Source organism: Urocampus carinirostris, chromosome 2, assembly GCF_059441175.1.
Source record: "Urocampus carinirostris isolate Australia breed hairy pipefish chromosome 2, RoL_Ucar_1.0, whole genome shotgun sequence".
In the NCBI taxonomy this organism is placed as follows: Eukaryota; Metazoa; Chordata; class Actinopteri; order Syngnathiformes; family Syngnathidae; genus Urocampus; species Urocampus carinirostris.
Window position 1 is genome coordinate 4,176,179 of NC_142350.1, and position 17,945 is coordinate 4,194,123.

General features: G+C 40.3%; 1 protein-coding gene across 4 annotated transcripts in view; it reads right to left on the reverse strand.

Moving 5' to 3' along the window:
• rbms3 (RNA binding motif, single stranded interacting protein) overlaps positions 1–17,945 on the reverse strand; it is a 243,788-nt gene that overhangs the window by 138,384 nt on the left and 87,459 nt on the right. For all 4 annotated transcript variants that reach the window (XM_088328442.1, XM_088328441.1, XM_088328443.1 and 1 more), the window contains exon 4: positions 11,071–11,162. In XM_088328442.1, coding sequence (XP_088184568.1) covers positions 11,071–11,162 — 92 coding nt within the window. The remainder of the gene's footprint in view (positions 1–11,070; positions 11,163–17,945) is intronic.

Sequence of the window (17,945 nt, forward strand, 5' to 3'; positions counted from 1 at the left end):
GTGGTGTAATGGGGAAAATGCCACAAGGGCCAAAAAAACCAAAACATTTTATTCCACACCGTAAAGTGAAAAGGTCCTAAAACAGGGACGCCATATCCCAGGGGTCTTCCGTATGACATATGATCTCTTTGGTTCATTAGCCATCCACAGACAAAATGTGCCAATGAAATGTCGTCCTTGTGTTTAGATAGCGTCCCCCTTGGCCCCGTTTATCTGGCATCCCTTTCCACCTTTATCCTTCTTTGGCAGCGGTCCGCTGCCAGTCGGACTCTGTTTGGCTCAGCGGCTCACAGCTCTGCGCACTTTTCTTTCTCTCGGTTGAAATCATTTACCGCAAGCGGCGTTCCTTGCACATGATTGAAGTCTAATTAGGTGGCGTCAACAGTAGAAAGCAGCGGAAAGGAACTCGCATTCGGCGGCTTTGCCCATCAAAACTAAGAGTGGGTGGAGGATGAGAGCGGGTTCGGGTGGGTGGTCACTTGATGGTCACTGTAGCTAACGTTGATGCAGAAAACGGACCGCCCACAGGGTGTTGGTACCTTTTTTTCATCCAAGCAATGAACGTGGTCCTGGAAAGGCATCCAAGAAGCATTGTTGCATTAGGGATCAATAAAGGCCATCACTCAATTGAATTTAGCAGATGATTATGAATTTGATCCATTCTTGACTTTATTGCTAAATGTTTCACAGGCGCATGAGTTTTACTGAGAATGGTTCTCTTCTCAATTAACTGTGACAGTTTTATTTCCATCATTGTTTTTAGATGTCTTTTGTGTTGTGCCCCTCGGCCTGTTTTTTGAAGGGTGTGAGTGTGAGAAGATTCATTCTTGGCTTGATGTATGCTTTTTTTTGTTGGGTGAGCAAGATTCTTCCGAGTCTTGACTATACTTCCAGAGTCTTGAATAAGCTTACAGTCTTGTCCTCACGCCTGGAGTCTTGACTTTATGTCTGGAGTCTTGTCTTTACTTTCAGAGTCTTACCCTCACTTCATTTGACTTTACTGTCTTACATGACTTCCAGAGTCTCCAATTCAGGAGTCTGCACTTCCAGAGTCTTGTCTTCACTCCACTTGACTTTACTGCCTGATTTGACGTCACTTCCAGAATCTTTACTTGCAGAGTTTTTACTTCGAGAGTCTCGACTTCACATCCAGAGTCTTGCCTTCACCTCCGGATTCAAGTGACTACACTTCCAATGTGTTGATTTCCCTTCCAGAGTCTCATTTCACTTTAAAAGTCTTCACTTCTGAAGTTTTGTCTTCAGTTCCGGGGTGTTCACTTTAGGAGTCTTCCTTTCTGAAGTATGGACTACTTTTTCAAATTCTCATTTCACTTTCGGAGTCTTCACACACAAGTTCTTGAGTACTTATCAAATATGACACGATAATCAGTTGAAATGATTGATATAAAAATCATCCAAAGTCGTTTAGGGGACGGGTCTTCTAGAAGTCAAAATAAACTATCCGGACAATTAGGCAGCCCCTTCAGGGTGGGAAACTGGCTTGCGTGCTCCTTTGTTTTTGTCAGCAAGCAGCACTTTGAGGTCACCCGGTGACGAGTCCAAGTGGGGGATTTATTCTCCTAATGCTGCTGAAACATCAGAGGAGTCACCTCTAAAGGATCCTGTGAAGATTGCTGACTGACTGGAGCCCACCCGCAGGGAGACTCTTTACCCGCGAATATAAATGCGATATTGACAGCCCCCATCCCTCCGGAGACAAAAGGGACGATGGACACAAAGCGGTAGGACACCAGAGTAAACAAAACAAGAGTCGCCAAAGACCGCTGTGGTTGCCATAAACATTTTTGCTTGACTTTATAGAGGCACTTTAATGACGCATTTTGCATAATTTGCCCACAGTAATGTTAAATGAAGGGCAGACTTGGCCTCATGTCATTTCCTGTAGCTTCCGCTCCGCCGCTGTTTATTGGCCGGCCTTGTTTTTAATGAGCCTGGCGACAACATTGAGCATCCTTTCTCCCAAAAGTGGCAAAAAACTGCTTTGCTGTCAAAATAAAGTTAAGCCCGCTAGCTGCAAAGTCATTAAAGAGCTGTCTTAGAGGAAGTCGTTTTTTTTTCCCGAAGGAAAAACAACAAAAGCGATCATTCAACATAGAGTGTTGATAAAGAGATGGCAACACCCCTGTGCGTCATAAAGTTGTTTGATCATTTGAGGACAAATCATTCCTATAAAATTGCGAATGAAGACGTAACTATCGTTATTCAAAATTGAACATTCAAAATCCAACCCAGTAGTTTAAGTCTATTTTAAAAATAAACAGATTAATTGAGCAACTTTAACGATTAATCTGCAGAAAATATATTTTAAGAGAAATCCTAATGACAGCACCTGATCCAGTGAAATCTGTTCAATACTGCTAGCTTGATTAGGTTTTTTGTTTTAATTGTAACAGTATCAATAATGTGTTTTCCTCATGGAAAAATTATGAAAAATCATAGCAATTCCTTTCCAGGTCCAAACTTTTATTTTCCTTCAAAGTAAATAACCTTGGAGACGTGCACAGTCAGTGTCCATGATCGGACCACCGGAAAACAGACACCCGCTAGCGAAATGAAACGAATCGGGGATATTGTAAATAAGTGGAGAGTTTTTGAGGTTGTGACAATAGTATTAAAGTATCAATAGTATCAATAGGAAGCACCCGTGGGATTTTTGAGCAATTGGACACTAATTCTTGAGAAATAATTTATTTAAATTCATCAAAATATTGTGGGGAAGCAAAGTCAACCTTGCAGGACTCATCTGGAATGATATTACTGTCCATAGCAAATTTGGGCTTAGACAGAGACGCTTGAGAAAGACTCTCTGGTTGATGATTTGAAATAATCAAAGCTGGAAGGAAATATTGTGGAAAAACCAAGTCAACTTTGCACTAGCATTGCTTTTTGTCTCTGTTTTACATTTTTAAGATAATATTTGACAACAAGAGGTAAACACACATTTCTTAAAGGACAGGTTCAGGGGGGTTAATTCAATAAATAAACGTTGAAGACCGAGTATAAATTGTCAATCAGAAAGAAATAAATATTCTGGAAAACTTATAGAACCGGAAATGTAAGATGTTAGTGCCACACTAAGGATCAAGACTCTAGGGTGCTACTAAAACAAATCTTGTTTTTAAAAAACATGAAAACAATCTCAACAAAAATTCAACAAGAATGCTTCCTAATATTTGGATTTGAGATCTATTTTTTCTAAATTGCAGATTCCTCCCTTCAAGCACTATCAGCAGAAGGCAGTTTGGGCCCATTTCCATAGAACGTGTCTGTTGTGTGAAAGCAAGCATCTGTCAGCCGGAATTATCTCCCTGACACGGACGCCACGGCGGCGGCCGCCCTTGCCGTAATTCAGTCTGATTGGCTCAAGGGGAAAATGGCAGCCTGCGGAGAAGCAGGTGAGTGGCGGCTTGACAGCATGGTATCTGCGCCAGCTCAGTGACTCGCCTCATTGATGCCCGACCAGGAAAGCTTTGGAGAAAAATTGAAACGGTGAAAGTACAGTAGACGCAGAAATATGCAGAGTGAAATTGCCGTATGGCGGGGATAGAACCTTAGGCTAATTGGCCAATGCATCTCGAACCCCTGGTACTACAGATCAAAACATTAATACAAAATAGGTTACAGTAAATACTACTACACTGTACTTGTCCCGTACTGTACTTGTGTAGGATTAAATGACATCATAAATAAATATACCTGTAAAGTAAAAGAAACATTTTGTGTAACGTGACTTTAGCTGGTCAAGTGGAGTAGCAGGTGGATGCAAATGGGGATACCATCTATCCATTTACTTTGCTGCTCACTAGAGACGCAGGGGCGCCGTAGCCTATCCCAGCTATCTTCTGGCAATGGGCAGGGGACACCCTGAACTGAATACCAGCCAAACGCAGGGCACACAGAGACACACATGCTCATTTACACCTAGGGACAATTCAACCGGGCAACTAACCTGACATGCATGTTTTGTGAAATGTGGGAGGAAAAGAGCAAAAGCACGGGGAGAACATGCAATGCATGGGGATGCTGCGGTAGCTGTATTTGAACCCCGGACCTACGCATCGTGAGGCTGCACACTAACCACCCTTGCGAAAATAACTTCCTTTTTTTTAATAAAAGATCGATTTGTTACAGCCATGCAAGTTATTCGGATTTTATTATTAGATTATTGGTGTACCTCCTTTGCATTTCCTGATAATTGTTTCCATGGTTATTGTTTTTTTCTCCTCCCTTTAGCATCACGGCAAGCCATGAGACCCACAGCAGACCAAAACAAACGCCCGGGATGTACTTGAATCGGCATTTTAATGATGGCGTGATGCAAACAAATAGGGGACCAGGGTTTTATATGATGTTGACTAATAGCAGATAGGCATCTTCGAGACGTGACGAAGTTTGGGAACACAAAATAATTTGTTGTTGGCGTCGTATAGCGGGTAAAATTCTCCACAGAGGTCGAACATAGCATTGTATTACAAACCGTTAAAAAAAACCTTGTACACTGCATAACAGTGAAAGAAAATGTGCTTGCAAAATCCTGAATATCATTGAATGCTAATAATAGACGTGGAATTGAGCATTATCCAGATGGCAATCATCTGATTGGGCGTTATATATTCCCGCAGCTGAAAAAAGAGACGAGGCGAGCGCTCTTATCAGCCACTGGAGCAGACTGAGTGACAGGCAAGGGGGGAGGCGGGGGTAAGTGTCCTTTAGGTGTCTTAATTATGGCTTCTCTCCTCCCTTTCGCTGTCAGAGTCCCTGGGGAATGCCCGGACAAAAGCGTAGCCGTGTCTTATGTGTGGATGTGTTGCTATTTCCAATTCCAAGGGGGGCGGGGACCTGAGCGGCCCAATCTGCCTGTATTTTTCCCAGCTCGTTTAACTTAACAATGTTGGTGAAGAAAACGCACCTGTGCATAGAAATTATGCTTTGACATCACGACATCGAAGCCTGTTAGGTCCTAAACGGCACATATAATTTTCAAAATATGCCACAGGCCTCTCAAAATGATCCAAGGCCCACAAAAGGCTCCTTGGTCATAGTTTGGAAACCCCTAATTTAACAAGCGGCGGCATCATTTTGTATAAATTGTATCAGTAAAAAACTAGCTTGATGAACCTTGTGTGCATAAACTGACACCAACTGGATATCGGTGCTGTAAGCAGCTGTTAGGGAGTCAATTATTTTTCTTCTTGATTATTAATCTGCTTTAATCAGTTTTGTCCAAACCCACATTTTATTTATTTGTTTCTGTTTTCGGTAGGGAGATCTTACTATTCTACACATTCCTTAAATTATTTTACATTCTTCACTTGTCTCCATTAGTCCTTGTTTCAAGACTCTGACCTATTGTCACTAAAGTTCTGCTTGTCGCTGAAGGGAGGAGAGCACGATACTTACAATTCTTTACATCACTATTCTATGCATTATATACAGTGGCTTGCGAAACTATTTGCCACCCTTGAACTTTGTGACCTTGTGCCACAATTCAGACTTCAAACATAAAGATATAAAACTGTAATTTGTTGTGAAGCATCAACAATAAGTGGGACACAATCATGAAGTGGAACACACTTCATTGGATGTTTTAAACTTTTTTATCAAATAAAAAATGAAAAAGTGGGTGTGCAAAATTATTTAGCCCCTTTACTTTCAGTGCAGCAATGTCTGTCCAGAAGTTCAGTGAGGATCTCTGAATGATCCAATGTTGATTTAAATGACTAACGGTGAAAATTGGAATCCACCTGTGTGTAATCAAGTCTCTGTATGAATGTACCTGCACTGTGATAGTCTCAGAGGTCTGTTGAAAGTGCAGAGAGCATCATGAAGAACGAGAAACACACCAGGCAGGTCCGAGATACTGTTGTAGAGAAGTTTAAAGCTGGATTTGGATACAAAAAGATTTCCCAAGCTTTAAACATCCCAAGGAGCACTGTGCAAGCAATAATATTGAAATGGAAGGAGTATCAGACCACTGCAAATCTACCAAGATCGGGCCGTTCCCCTAAACTTTCAGCTCATACGAGGAGAAAACTGATCAGAGATGCAGCCAAGAGGCCCACAATCACTCTGGATGAACTGCAGAGGTCTACAGTTGAGGTGGGAGAATCTCTCCATAGGACAACAATCAGTCGTATCCAGCACAAGTCTGGCCTTTACAGAAGAGTAGCAAGAAGGAAGCCATTTCCTAACGATATCCATTAAAAGTGTAATTTAAGGTTTGCCACACACCAAACATGTAGGAGAAGGTGCTTTGGTCAGATGAGACCAAAATCGAACTTTTTGGCAACAATGCAAGACGTTATGTTTGGTGTAAAAGCAGCACAGCTCATCACCCTCAACACACCATCCCCACAGTCAAACACGGTGGTGGCAGCATCATGGTTTGGGCCTGCTTTTCTTCAGCAGGGACAGGGAAAATGGTTAAAATTGATGGGGAGATGGATGGAACCAAATACAGGACCATTCTGGAAGAAAACCTGACGAAGTCCGCTAAAGACCAGAGACTGGTACGGAAATTTGTCTTCCAACAAGACAATGATCCAAAACATAAAGCAAAAGCTACAATGCAATGGTTCACCCAAAACATATCTAAGTGTTAGAATGACCAAGTCAAAGTCCAGACCTCAATCAATTTGAGAATATGGAAAGAACTGAAAACTGCTGTTCACAAACGCTTTCCATCCAACCTCACTAAGCTCGAGCCGTTTTGCAAGGAGGAATGGACAAAGATATCAGTTTCCCGATGTGCAAAACTGATAGAGACATACCCCAAGCGACTTGCAGCTGTTATCGCAGCAAAAGGTGGCGCTACAAAGTATGAACTCAATGGGGCTGAATAATTTTGCACACCAACTTTTTCTTTTTTTCTTTGTCAAAGAAGTTTAAAATATCCAATAAAGTGTGTTCCACTTCATGATTGTGTCCCACTTATTGTTGATGCTTCACAAGAAAATACAGTTTTATATATTTATGTTTGAAGTCTGAAATGTGGAAAAAAGGTCGCAAAGTTCAAAGGGGCCAAATAGTTTCGCAAGCCACTGTACATTCTATACATTCCTTACATTCTACAATAATTTCTATTCATCTGTTTTCCAAGTATATGACAGAGTGTCACCAAATTTTGCTAATCAACGAAGGAAGGAGAGCAGCTCGAGTATTCTTTATGTGACTATTCTGTACATCCTTGACATGTACATTTGTCACTCTTGAGATTATCTCACTTTTTGACAGTTTTCTGATATTGAGTTCCACATTCCGTATTTTCCGGACTATAAATTGCTTATAAATTGCACCAGCCCAAAAAAACATAAGTAGGGAAAAAGGAAGTATGGAGAACAGTGTAAGAGTATAAGTCACATTTTTGAGGGAAATGCACTTGATAAAATACAACACCAAAAATACACACGTCATTTTGAAGTTAAATATAGAACAACAGGTTGAATAAGTGTTACGGTATACTAACATTACATGACTGATATGCCTGGTAATAAGTCAGTAACGACTTATCGCATTAAGAGTTATTCCGATAATTAGCATTAAGAACATGCTTACAAGTTTACTCGAAAATCCCTAAATGAAATGAAATTTCGATCCTCTGTGTCACTTTTAAATGTCTCCCCCGAATCGGGAGGTAGACGATGCGGTTCTTCCTCTTCTACGTCACTTACGTTAAAGTCATCGTTAACGCTGCTTTTCGTCAGTCCCTTACAAGTATCTCGCTAACTCCAAACGTTCATTCTGCTACTCGATTCCTATTTTTGGCCGAATATTGTACTATTTGCAACTTGTAATCTACAGAATATGATTGTCTTTTCGGTGCAATTTTAGTTCAGCCCTTCTCAGTTGTTTTTAAAAATGACCAGGAAGGTTGAAATTATAAACACAGGCCTACAGTGACCTCTTGCGGTTTGGTGTGAAAATAAGATATGATTATTTCATAATAATGTGTTCATTATTTCACACATGAGGTTTAGTTTGAAATCAACACGTGAAATGATTTAATAATGTGTGATTATTTCACACATAAGTCACACCAGAGTATAAGTCGCACCCCTGGCGAAACTATGAATAAAACTACAACTTATTGTTCGAGAAATATGGTAATAGTTTTCTATTCTTTACATTAATACTTCATTATTCTTGACACTTCTATAAACTATTGAGATTGACTCATATCTTGACAATATTTTGATTTTGAGTTCCACATACTTTACTATTCCACACATTTTTGAGATTAAATAATGCTTGGATTTTGATAGAATGTTTGGATTTTTAGTTACACATAATACTTGTATATTTTTTACATTATTATGCAATAAATTCTTCACATTCTCTACATTTTTACTCTTTAAATTTACTTACATCTTGACACAAAACTTTTGAGTTGTAGTTCAACACAGTACCTTTCTGTTTTTTACATTACTATTCTATGCATTCTTGACATTCTTTACATTCTTCACTTTTTAGATTTATTCACAGTTTGGTACAATATTTTGATGTTGGGTTACACATAATGATTTATATTCTTTACAGTATCCATCTTATACATTCTTGACATTCTTCACTCTTCAAATGTACTCATTTCTTGACACAATATTCTGATTCTACACAATCCAAATCACATTCCATTTTCCTTTAAACTGTCATATTTGCTTTGATGTCAGCCTGAAAAAGTACTGCTTTTTGAGGATTTTTTGAACCACCACAGAGGAGCTGTCTATTGCAGGTGTAAAATGAATTGATATGCGAAAGACGTGAATACAAGTTAGCCTTTGTATTTTGAAAAAGGTGGGGAAGTGGCTGACAACCAATGCCAGAGGTAGCGGCAGAGGTATTAGAGTGAGTCTATAAAACAGAGCGGATCCTTAATATCTCTCATAAGTCTGATAAAAGCAGAGCGCTGTAGCAAAAAACTCGTTGGCATGGACGTGCAAACATTCTTCGACCATCAAGGTGTTGGTGTCGGGGCAGGACCCCCGCCCTCAAAAAACGCCCCGATAAAAGCGGGCGCTTCAAAGCAAACTTCTGATCAGTATTCTGAGAGGAAGGCCTCTTATAAATATTAGAAGAAGGACGGCGGCGGCCAAATGCTACATTTGAGAAACGGCACACCTGAGCACCGGCAGAGAAGATCATCTCCTGCTGTCACATCTCATTCCATTTGATCAAAATAATTGCCACCCTCCTCGTTATCGGCCGGTCCGTCATCAGCCTCCGTCTCATCGGCTTCCGTAAGGACTCGCCAGCCATCAGATTTTTTTTTTTCTTTGGTGCCATTTCCAGTAAGGAAAATCACTCAAACCCATCATCATATTCATCGAGACTCTCGGCAGGCGAAATTGCTTTGGTATAGTCGCTCAAAGGAGAGAGCCGGTAAAGATGAGCTCCCAAAACTTTCGTGAAAGGACATTTTGAAGTACTTAAAACTGAGGAAAAATATTTAAGAGATGAGGAACCTTTTCTATAAAATTTTAAATAATTTCTGTAGGTGTAAGGGGAAACAAATACAGTAGTAAAGAATTTACCTTGAGAAAAAAAACGCTCTCAAGAATAAATTGTTTATTAAAACGCTTTATTACAAATACAGAGTGTTTAAAAAAAGGTATTTTTTGAGATGTAAATATTACAGAAAGTATATGATTACGGAAAATTAAATCAAAAAGTATTCATGTTAAAGATCACAAGATGTTTTTCTTCTAAATCCTACTAATAAATTCAAAAGCATGTGGATTTTGTGAACCATTTAAAAATGTTCAGCATGCGCACAGCCTGAGACACGACATACGTCAAGTTGGTAATCCAGCTCCTGCCAAACATTCTTAAGCATATCTTGAGGAACGGTCACTCGCAGATTATGTTTCTCTTTTAATATACAAATGATCTGCTCGTGAGTTAATACAGGAAAATACATATATCAAATGTAATAAATTATTATCAATATTGAAAGGACATCACATATTTCAATCCTGTATGATAACCAAAAACTACTGTTGCAGTCTGCCAATAGGTTATACTTTTGTTTCTTGTGCCTTCTAGTGAAGGACCATTATTATTATGATTATTATTAATGTTTGGAATTGAGTGAGATGCATTCAAACTGGCGGGCTCACTTAAATCCCTCCCAGAGGGGAGAGAAGGCACCCAACAGGCATAGAAACAGGTGGGGAGACGTAAGTTTCTCAGTTATCAAAAGGGGGCACCACGTCGGTTTATTTTAATTAAGTAACATTTATTCTGTATCGAATATTGGACACCTGCAAAGGAGAGTTCGTTATTATTGCACTGTTTACATCATTGTCACGATTGGCCAATAATGTTGCTGACCTTGATATCCACACCCTTTAGGGTAAAACTGTGTTTGTAACCTAGTAGAAGGAAAGGGTTCAAGGGAGGGCTTTTAAAACAGGTTGGAATTTCGTATTTGTGTTTTGGGGTCTTTCCCCCGTTTTCCTTGCAAGTTCAAAATCCACTGATTTTTTTCTCTCTTTTTTTGACTGCTTACTAAGGTATAAACTTATAACAGATGAAACAACCCAATGAAAATTGTGTGTCTGAAGGTTGTTACACTTTATTTATCCATGATAGAATTTTGATATAAAACACACAAATTGATTGATTGTCGCTCAAACAACATTTCAATGCGTAAAATTATATTCTAAAAAGAAGAGAATTGGGATTTTGAACGAGTTCTACAAGCATTTCTCCACACCCACAAAGGTCATCTGAGGGTCACTCTAAAAGACCCTTATTCACTCCAAAATGCCTTGCTTGACTCCAGGAGCCCATTTTTCAGGATATTTTTTATACAAATTACAAGTTTAAGGTCTAAAGAGCTTCTGCGGCTTAAAAACGCCTGCCCACTTAACGTAAACAAAGCCACTCGAGTGAAAACAACTCTCATGTAAAAGCATCAGCAAATTGTCGGCCTCACCCGCACAACCCGAGCTCCTTCAATCTGATCACAGTGCCGGCAATATAATTACCCAGTTCTCCAACTCGCAGATAAACACGATGCAACATCATAGACTAAAATTACAACTTTCCTACCTTGGCCATCTGTGCCTGTACCCCGGTGGCCTTGAGCGAAGACACAGCCTTCTGCGCTGCCGCTGGGCTGTCGAAATCCACAAAGCCGTATCCTAAAACAAAGACGAACGTTAGCAGAAAAAACCCTGAAAACAACGGCTAATGAGTGAAATGACAGACGTCGGGTAATTGTAGCGGTAATAGGTTAGTAACATGACGACTGAGGCTGCCAGTTCTTATATCTAGCGAGCGTTACGTTGTTTGATAATTAGTGGCGCTGACATTCAGGGGGGCGCCATGCATCTTAATTAGCCGCACGGATGAGCGCTTTTCTAATAACAAACTGCCCGAGCCGGCCATCCTCGACCTCGACGCAAAACACACACGGCTGTGACAAATAGAATGCAAATATGACCTGATTTTTATTTTCTAATTGAATCAATAATAATGCGCCCTGCCTACAATTATGCTGTAATTGCTTCGTGAAAGCTGTCGTGTGGAGGGCTTGCATCGTTGAAAATGATGACGGTTGATCGAGCCAATGTTTCGAACATTTTACGATGCTTGAAAAAGTATCAGAACAGCAAAGTTGATTGCTTGGATCTCGTTTTAAAAAAAGGCACAAAACCCCAAAAGAAAAGTGAGAAACACACCATCCTCATAAAAAAAAAAAAAAACTAGTTTACATACATGGAATAGCTGGATTATGATCAGAATGTTCAATATGTTTGTTTACATGCATGGCATAAAGGGATTAATATCAAAATATTTACTATGTATACATGCAGGGAATAGTCGGATTAAGATTAGAAAATTCTCTATGATTACATGCAGGGAATGGTCAGATTAAAATATTGAATTTTCACTATACCTGCATGTAGGGAACTGTCAGAATTAAAACTATTCACTATGTTTACATGCAGGGAATAGTCATATTAAAATGTGAACAATCAGTAAATTTACAAAATGGAAACATTCAGATTAATATTTGAAAACTCTATAAATACCTATGCATGCAATAGTCTGATTGAAATATGTATATTCAGTATATTAGCAATCAAGAAATATTTTGGTTCAGTTTCAAAAATTCAGTATACATTTGGATGAAGGAAAATGTCGGATTACAATCTGGATATTCCGTAAATTTACATGCAGAAAAACGTCAGATTAAAATCTGAGTATTCAATAAATGATCATGCAGGGAATAGTCCGATTAAAATGAGAATACCGTAAATTCCGGACTATAAGCCGCTACTTTTTTCCCAAACCGTCAACCCTGCGGCTTATTCAGTGATGCGGCCAATTTATGTAATTTATCTAAGTACAAGGTAAGATTTAGACCGGTGGAATATATGCACCGAGGAAGACAGCAACTTCTTAGCTTGTGCACAAATTAAATTAGCGTAGACATATCCTCATCATGCAATTTGCAAAAAGAAAGGCACATGACGTAGCTTTCGAGCTAAAAGCAAACGAGCAGTCCGATAAAGAAGAAAACAGAGCTACTGTACGTAAACTTCACTTTGCGAGCATGTTGCTAGCGTGTTTTTGAATAAGGGAGCGTGGGACGACGTCTACATGACAAAGTCTCTTTCCCATACTGGGTAAGACGACTTTGATGACGTCAGTTATAAGGAGGAAGATGGTTTACTGTGGTTTCTACAAGTACGGTATGTTTTTTTTTAATAGACCAGTTTACTGTGTTGCGAGCGTGTTGCTAGTAGCGTTTTGCTACCCTTCACAGGCACGGTTTGGGATGAAATTTATAATATTATAATTAAAGCTTTGAAAACTCTCTCGGTGTACCGTAACCGATGTATAATATATATTTGCACCTGTATATTTTTGTAAAGTATTTATTTGAGACACTTATTCTGATATGTTTTGCGAATTAAAAAAGAGGGGCGGAGCAAACGCGGGCTGACGGGAAGTGGGGTAAAGGTGAGTGAGACCTGTTGTCGCGGCGGACAATAGTGGGTATATATTTCTCCCACCCTTACCTTTGGAAATATAGCCTTTTTTTCCTTGGATAAGTTTCAATGGGTACCAGGACTCTGCAGGTCTGCATCAAACTTTTAACTACCGGTATCATTTTCTGTTCATTTTGCCGGGTGTGGTTTTTGGACTGTGTACTTTATATTCAGTTATAATCGGGGAACTCAAAGCCGGGTTTGGGCTAATTTTGTGATTGTGTTACATGTTTTAATGTGGGCGCATGCGGCTTATATACAGGTGCGGCTTGTGTAAGTACAAAATCGGTTTTCCTCTTAAGATGTGGTGGGTGCGGCTTATAATCAGGTGCGCTCTATAGTCCGGAATTTACGGTACTCAGTATGTTTACATGTAAGAAATATTTGGATAGAATGTGGAACATTGAGTATGTTTACATGCAGGGGAAATGAAGATTAAAATCAGAATATTCAATATGTTTACATACAAGGAATATTCAGATTCATATCAAAATATTCAACCAGTTTACATGTTGGGAAAAGTCAGAAATCAGATTATTCAATATGTTTAGGTAATGGCTGGATTAAGATTGAAAAAAATCAGTAAAATTACATGAGTTTTTCTCTTTGATTAAATTGAGAATATTCTGTATGTTACATGCAAGGAATATTTGGATTGAAATATAAATATGTGATAAATCCAATGATGTGGGTTGGATTAGCCCTTGTATATTTGAAATACCCGTTTAAGTAATCCCTTCAGATTTTATGATGCCTCAAGTGCATATTTCATTTCTCTTTTTTGTCCCTAGGTGTGAATGAGCGAGTGAGCTGTCTGTCTCGGTGTGCCCTGCGACTGGCTGGCAACCAGTTCAAGGTGTCCCCTGCCCACTGCCTGAAGAGAGCTGGGATGGGCTCCAGCACCCCCGCGACCCTACTGAGGATAAACCGTGCAGATAATTGATGGAAGGGTTCGTCAAACAACTTTGGTCTTGACATATGTGTAGTACAGGTAAACTCGTCTCACCAATTAAATATTTGGATTATTCAACCGAATTTTAATCTTAATCCAACAATCAGCTGCCAGAAGATGGAGATGTAGAAGACTTTGACTACAAGGAAGCCAAGCCCCGCCCCCCTCCCACCTGGCACCCATTATCCTTTTGTAATTACACTTTCTTTCCGAAACGGCCGATCAGAGGGCGCCATTGACTGCTTTTAATCCGCCGCCGAAATTTTAATTAACACGGACATGACCCCCCCCCCCCCCCCCCACACACACACACACACACACACCCTCGTCTCCGATACATTGGCACGGCGATAACTCATAAATCATGACGGCGGCTTTCATTCCCTGCGTGTGATGAATTTCCAGATAGGTTGCGGCTGTTAATGTCAAGCAAAATATGAGCCCGAGAGCCAAAGACGAGAAATACCGGGTGCGAGAAAAGGGGGCTTGAGGTGGGGGCAGAATTGCTATATTTGCAAGAAATATAAATGTGAGTTAATGTGCAAGAAAAATAGAGTCGGGAGAGAAGAAAAACTGCGGTGCCTCGGCTGTCAACCTTTGAAAGATTTGTTAGCGCCGAGAGGATTACGGAGGCTGTAAAAAGGCGAAACAGCCTTGTGCTCAGACGCCGTGTGCCGATTTTACGCAAAAGAAAAAAATTAAGATCGCTCAACACTTTCAGGTCCCACTTTGTATATTGCATAATCCAATCCTCATTCAATATTGTTTTCTGGAAATGTTCCCATTTTTTTCAGGACCAGAACGGAGACAGGACCCACTTGCTTTATGTTTCTCTCAGTTTTATTGGAAGAAAGAAAAGGGTTAGACCCACGATCCGGTAATCGCTGGTCGCGGGAAGCAGGTCGCTTTAAACGTGGAAGTGAGACTTCCGCGGCGAGTGATGGCGGTGTCGGGAACGGAAAAAACGGGTCAGTAGACAAGAGAGCAAAAAACGTGGTCGGGATCAGAAACGAGTCGAAAGCCAGGAGAGGAAGGTAGACGTGGTCAGGGTCAAAAACGGGTCAAAGCCGGGGAAAGAGATGGGATGGGAGCAAAAACAGGTAGGAGTCAGGGTCGAAAAAGCTTGCCTAGAGTAAACTGAGGTTCGCAGACAGACTGACCAAAGGGGACAGATAAGAGTGGGTTTGAATAGAGACAGGGAGCTAATCAGAGTCCAAGGCAGTAGGCACCAAATGAGCGGGCACTGGTGATTCACATCCGTAATCATGACAATTTTGTCAATTGCGCTTGAAACTATTTGAATAAAATAGTTGAGCTAAGATCAGTTCGCTAAATGATTTCAATGAATCAGTTGTAACCTAAGATGTCCCTAAAACACAATTAACCGTTCACAAATTTGTCTAGTAAAAAGAAAAAACAAACTCAAGTGCGGATTGGTCACCGTTGATTGATACACAATCATTTATCGAGACAATTACGTAAATTAACCCGATTTCTAAATCTTGTCCGGCGAATAGTTGCAGCATATACATAGCAAATAAATACAGTACAGAAAATATAGTATTATATTGCGGTTTTGCAAAATCTTTACATATAACACAAAATTGTGAACTGGATGAAAATGAAGGCATTGTGGGAGGTAGTTTAACCAATAGCATATTGGCCTTTTTATGATGTTGCGACACAAACGAATAGCAAACCAGCATTTAATAGGACAAGACTATTAGTAGACAGACATCTTAGGGATGGAACTCTTCATCCGCACTTAATACGCAAACTATTTTCTTATTGATATCTCCATCCATCCATTATCTGCACCGCTCATCCTCATTAGGGTCACGAGGGTGCTAGAGCCCATCCCAGCTATCTTCGGGCAGTGGGCAGGGAACACCCCGAACTGATTGCCAGCCAGTCGCAGGGTACACAGAGACACACAACTCACTCGCTCATTCACACCTAGGGACAGTTTGCACCGGCCAATTAACCTGACATGCATGTTTTTGGAATGTGGGAGGAAACCAGAGTGCCCGGAGGAAACCCAGGCAAGTACCGGGAGAACATGCAAACTCCACTACGGTTATTGATATCTCATTTTAACGAAATGTATTAAAGAACGGTCAAAAAAAACATTGTTAAGTACAGTGATTCCTTGTTTTAGCAAGGGTTGTGTTCCAAATAAAGCCTTAATTTGTTTATTATTCAAGAACAAACCCAATTTACAGGCTTAAGTATTAGCTTAACAAATAGAAGTATTTTCCGCACTATAGGGCGCACCGGGTTATAGGGCGCACCCCCCAAAAATAGTTTTTGGTCCTATATCTTCCATAGATAAGGCGCACCGGATTATAAGGCGCTACAATGGGAACGTCGACAAAACAGTCAGATGATTCGGTCAAACTGATTACCCCCTTAACATTCCCAAAGCTTGCAAAGAAGCAAATACGTGTCGTAGACACGTGCGGATGCGGTGTCCGTACGATGTCACTTAAATGCGTCATTTTAAATATCATTCGGAAGGTTGAAGTCTTGGGATTCAAGAAATGCCAAACATTTCTATGTTTCTATTTTCTTTTTCGCTCACAACTTTACTGTGCATATGACAATAAACACTTGGAATTGAGTTTAATTCACTCAACTCATCACAGCAACATCAAGATCGTTCTAAAACAAGATACCGGGAAAATATAAAGCCGCATAACTCACCTAAGTTCTCACGTTCAATAATGATACGCAATCATGGTCTTCTTACAACCGTGAGTGAAGTAAATCCAGTAGAGTAGAATATTTACAAATACAGACTAATGAAACATGTTTCTTTATGGCGTACTTTAGCAAGCTTGCTACGCCATTGCTAAACTCGGCCGATTGCAGGGTTTGTTTTGGCCATCTAGCCAATCCGAGGCTCCGAATAACTTCAGCCAATAGCGATCGATTTAACGGATGATTGACACATCTTTTTCGGCCAATTGCAGGGTTTGTTTTGGCCCTCTAGCCAATCCGAGGCTCCGAATAACTACAGCCAATAGCGATCGATTTAACGGATGATTGACACATTGGTTAGCCAATGAAACGCCGGTATATAAATCCCAGCATACACCGCGGACTTGCTACGCCATTGCTAAACTCGGCCGATTGCAGGGTTTGTTTTGGCCATCTAGCCAATCCGAGGCTCCGAATAACTTCAGCCAATAGTGATCGATTCAAATGATGATTGACACATTGGTTAGCCAATGAAACGCCGGTATATAAATCCCAGCATACACCGCGGACTACTCCACGTTCGGGGTAAAATCGAGGCGGCGGCTGTTGAGTAAGTTGCGAGACCTTGCGAATTTAATATTGAGCCATATATAAGGCGCACTGTGTTATAAGGCGCATGGTCAGCTTTTGAAAAAAATTAAGACTTTTAGGTGCGCCTTATAGTGCGGAAAATACGGTACTTTAGTTTATAAACCGTCTGTACTGGTTAATTGTCCTTTTATTAATAATCTTGCTGTTTTATTGCTCAGCTGTAGGGATTAAGGACACAATTTACTTTGTATGATATGTTGCCAGCATCATGGGGGGCTTCATGGAAAACTGTATTTACTTTTTGGTTTTGTCCACCAGAAACCAAATATTTTTCCATAATCAAACATTTTTGAAAAAGTGCCGGCGAGCACCTCGGGAGTGCCAAAGACTTGCATGTGGCTCCAGAGCAAGTTAAGTAGGTCGAGAAGTCAAACTTCACGGTGGAGCTAGAAAACATCTTCCTCTTCCTGTTGTGGGTCAGGAGCGTTTAGTGGACATGATGGCTTTAAGAGAAACTTGAAAATGAAAAAGATGTGCACTGAATTATGTAGGTTCATCAAGCTGTTTTACGTATGTGTACAACTCAGACTGCGACGTCGTTGATGCACAGGCAGACAAGCAGAAAAGGGGCGCAGCAACAGTTTATTTAGAATGCAGAGCACAAGGATAATTAGCGAAGTAGC